The 4,394-nt window shown below is 61.0% G+C and overlaps 1 protein-coding gene across 2 annotated transcripts; it reads right to left on the reverse strand.

Moving 5' to 3' along the window:
- Positions 1–22: 22 nt before the first annotated feature.
- On the reverse strand, positions 23–2,795 carry LOC119097835 (uncharacterized; the record flags this gene model as incomplete). 2 transcript variants are annotated; one of them, XM_037220788.1, is given in 4 exon segments in its annotated part: positions 23–216; positions 621–755; positions 1,433–2,435; positions 2,604–2,795. In XM_037220788.1, coding segments are annotated over 2 exon segments (665 nt in total), but the record flags the coding sequence as incomplete, so codon positions are not given.
- Positions 2,796–4,394: the final 1,599 nt, after the last annotated feature.

The following is a 4,394-nucleotide window of genomic DNA, read 5'->3' on the forward strand; positions in this document are numbered from 1 at the left end:
CAGGCACGTGCGGGTACGTGGCGACACGCGGCGTCGGCAGTGGAGGGCGTACGTCGGTGGACCGGCAACACGTGGCTGTGGCGTGTCGGACGGTGGCGGCGCACCTGACCGGGCCGGGCCGCAGCACTGTGGCCTGTGTGATGCTCACCATGACTTATATTCCCCTCAGGCTGAGCGGGCCGGGCGGCAGCGGCGGCAGATCCTGCAGATCCCAGGCTGCCGGCAGAGCGTGGGTCGACATCAGCCACCGAACACACACGGCGGCTGGCTCACACAAACACCGGTCACCGCAGCACGGGGTCGTGCGCTCCGTCTTCTCACCGCGGCAACCCAGGCGCCACGTGAACAAGCGACCGCAGGGAGTGCAGTGGTAACAATGGAAGGTAACACGGTCACCCAGACGTATCCCCGACGAGATGCGGTTGCGATGCACTTTCAACGTGCAATCACTGCTTAGTTAGCTGACTCGGAGCTCAGCCGTCGGACCGACTTGGCGCGACAATTCCAGCCTCCGATAAATAGCCTGGGGCGCATAATCAACGATCCCATTGACGGAGCGACGAACGCTCAGTTCGCTCCATCCGTCGACACGGAGGAGAGCGGGTGCGACATCCACCTACCGGAGACCTCGAGTGTGACGTCACGGTTCCGGGGGCAGCTGGCGCACCAGGCTGTCTACCAGGGACCTGGTCCGGCGTAGGGGAAAGACCACCACCCACCCCAGTACCGTCAGCGACGGACAGCCGAGCACCAGCCTGCAACAGAGCACAGCACACGTCACACCCACAACACCGGCACACAGCGGAACAAAGGGCGCACCACCCACGTGCTCCGTGGTGCGCACGCGCCCCATCAACTGTTCGCCAGCGTCAGCAGACGTTAGCCTGCGAGGCTTCCGCCGCCGTAACAGCGGGTGCCGCCCCCTGCAGCCGGCTCTGACTGGACCGATGACGCAGTGGGGAGCCCGGTGTGACGTCAGAGCCCGTCCCGGCCGCAACACCCCGGCCACATGGGGCTTGCACCACGTGACGGCCCTGGGAGCGGGACGCACAAGTGCTGTCTCGTGGTGAGCTCAGCTGCGGAGGAGCAGACTCTACGGCCACCGGTATGGGCCGGCACCGGGTCACACCTACGGGGGGATGGCGACGCGGAGGGGACAGGGCGAGCACACCGCAGGCAGGGGCACAGCCTGGTTCATTAAGGCTGCAGTTCGCTGGCCGTTCAACACCGGCCCGTCTTGGGCCAGGCTTAGACTACTGATCGAGGTCACATATCAGCTGCCTCGGCTGGGCTCGGGTGGGCGGGAAACACGCCGAGAGCTAAACAACAACAACAGGCAGCCTCCCGGGGTGTCCAGGCCACGTGAAACGCCGCCAGTTTGCAATGCTCCTCATCTAATCGCCTTCGTCACGTCCCCCACCGGTGAGCTCACCGTGTGACACCATCTGTTGAACAAGACCGGCACACGGTCAGGTCCAGCATCCTCAGACGCGGCCCGTGTAGCCGGTCCAGTGTGGCGTCCGTCACAGCTGACAGACAGGTCAGGTCCAGCTGACGCAGCTGCCTGAGCCGCGGCAGGCTGTCCAGCCCAACAGCCGTCACCTCGTCACACGCTGAAACACACAAGAAGCCGGACCGGGTCCAATGCATCAGCACCGTCACGTGATCGCCAGATGACGTCAGAACATGAACAGCGGCTGAACCGCCGGTGCTGTAAACAACACCGCCTTTCGCAACTCCATGGCGGAGCCACGGCATGCGGGGTCGGGAGCGTGTCCTATTGATATGGAACAGCTGGCTTTAATGCGTCACTTCAGCTGCACCATTACCGTGTTGCCACTACGGAATACACGGAAACTGCGTGATGTGGAATATGCTCACCCCATATGCTGAGTGAGTGCAGGCCTGGCAGCAGGTCGGGCAGCCGCTTCAGCGTGGAGTCGGTGACTTCACCGGACCACGTCACGTCAGGTGTCGGAGGGAGGGGAGGCCGGCCGGCGGCAGGCAGAGCTCCAGCGCCGGCTCCAGCCTCCACGCCGTCAGCCGCTCCAGCTGTGGACAGCCGGCCAGCACCGCCGCCAGGTCTGCCGCCTGCAGCCCCTCCACACCTGACACGTCCAGCCGCCGCAGCCGAGGACAGCGGGTCAGCTGACGCAGGCAGGCCGGCTGTAGATGTAGACAATAGGCCACCGAGAGAGCCTCCAATGACTCGGGGAGCAGCGATAAACACTCTCCCCGCACGTCACTCCGCGCCACGTCCAGCCGCCGCAGGGACGGCAGGCGGCGAAGCAGCACCTCCGCGCACCGGTCGGCAGACCTGCGAGGCAGCGTGACGTCCCCCAGCCGGGGACACCTGGTCCACAGCCCCTCCAGAGGCTGTGGGGCCGCGTCGAAGTGGAACAAATCCACCGCTTCCAGGTGTCCTGAGAGCCGGGCTGGAACGACACACGGGTTTCAGTTTGAGACAGCGCTGCGTCCTGCAGCCTTTGCCCTCGCTCCCAGACTCCGTCCGATAACACCGCGACTGAGGCATGCGCCATTAAATGGTAACGCTTTAGAGGCGTCTGTCGCACTCACACTGACAAAACACACAAAACACTCACAGACGACGTCAACGGATAACGGCGCCGGCGGTGAGAAGTCATGGTCGGTTGTGAGCCGCCGCAGGGACGGCATGCGGCGTAGAAGACGCTCCAGCCGCTCGTCGTTGGCGTGCTCCACGTCATCTCCGGTAAGGTGGAGGTCGTGGCGGCGCTCCAGGCTGTCGTCCACTGCCTGGCGCCAGCCACGCGACGCTGCCGGCACCGACAGAGCACACTGTACAGCGGACCGCAGCGGCGCAGACGACGTTCATGTGAGACAAAAACATTTCCACCGGTCAGCACACCCAGCCAGTGACAACGTTTGTCGCGCAAGCGTGACAGTGAGTTGAAAACACACGTCACTGCCATTTCCCTGTGAGAGTAGGAGATCTTACGCTGGCTGCGGCTGGCGGCCAGGTCGCTGGCAGCTGGTGCTGTCTTACCTGCTCGGAACACCGGCGCAAACAATCCGCATCAAGCGGTTCCATAGACAAAAAACATAACAATTCGACAACTGGAGGGCTTGAAGTCTGGGACCCATGCGACGACAAAGCAGTGCGTAATGCAAGTGGGGCCCGCGAAAATAGTACAGCAAATGATCCCAAACTGAAGCTGACAACGGTCAACCATGCCACCATTTAGCGTGATCATTACCTTCACGTTGCGCGATCTGGAGGGTGAGAGGGTAATCTTCGGCATATCTTTTTGCGACTTGTTTAGAAATCATACGTTGGGCTTAATTTTTCCACGCATGAACAACGCGAAAAAACTTGCGTCTGCATTCTATGCAATACTTTTGCACTATTTATCACGACTTATTCAAAATGCAGTCCCGTTTAAAGATGACATTTACAACAGATTGCGAGTACAAGCTGAACGCTCTGCCTCTCTCCTTCCCCACCGTCTTTCTCAAACTGCCTCTTATTTCTCTGACATTTGCCAGCACAATTTTCAACAATACGTCACGCGCTCAACGCTCGCGCTTGCTGTAAGCTTGGTCTTCTGCAAGAGCAGGGCGTGTGGTGGTAAAATATCAAACACGGCTCACACTAACATTACTTTGGGTGGTCCTGAGGGCTTGGTCTTGAGGGGTTAAGAGGGGGGGGGGGGGAGAGGAAATGTGCGGGAGGGGGAGGAACAATTGTCTGGCAACACTGAACAGTCGGTTCCGTGCTGATCGGGACGTGCGGGCCCATTTCCCTTGCAGGAGGAAGTCCTCGGCCCGCGATTTACATGGGTCGGGGCCCCTGAGTCAATGAAGGCCTTTCACTGTTGGTTCGGGGCCTACAGGGCCTAAAAGTGCGGCTTTTGTCGGCAAAGACCTCTATTCGGCCACGGGCAGTGTTCAAGGAGACCACACAGCTCACAGGGTGTAGGGGCGCGGATGGAGGGCCCGGAGTGCACGAGTGCTTGCTGCAGGTGACATTAAGAATCCCGGCTCCAAGGACAGGGCCCTCGAATGTCAGTCAGTGGGCCTCTTGCACCGATTGTAGACCCCCTGAGACAATGCGGGCGCCTATTTCAGCCAGGGACCACCAACACAGAACGGTTGGATGCGTGTCAGCCTGGGCCCTGCGGACATATTTGTCAAGCAAGAAAGAGGCCCGGGCCCGAGATTGGTGCTGGTAGGTGCCACTGAAATAATAGGGGGTCCTGCGTCAGTCAGGGGCCCACAGTGCCTTCGGTGCTGGCAAGGGGCCTCGAGTCAGCCATGGGAACGTTTACTGAACATGGACAGGGACGGGACCTCGAATGTCACAGGGCCTATTGCGTTGACACTCTCGGACCAACGTGACCCTCCGTTCGCACGTT

This window comes from Pollicipes pollicipes, unplaced genomic scaffold (assembly GCF_011947565.3).
Source record: "Pollicipes pollicipes isolate AB1234 unplaced genomic scaffold, Ppol_2.1 Scaffold_4521;HRSCAF=5320_pilon_pilon_pilon, whole genome shotgun sequence".
Lineage (NCBI taxonomy): Eukaryota > Metazoa > Arthropoda > Thecostraca > Pollicipedomorpha > Pollicipedidae > Pollicipes > Pollicipes pollicipes.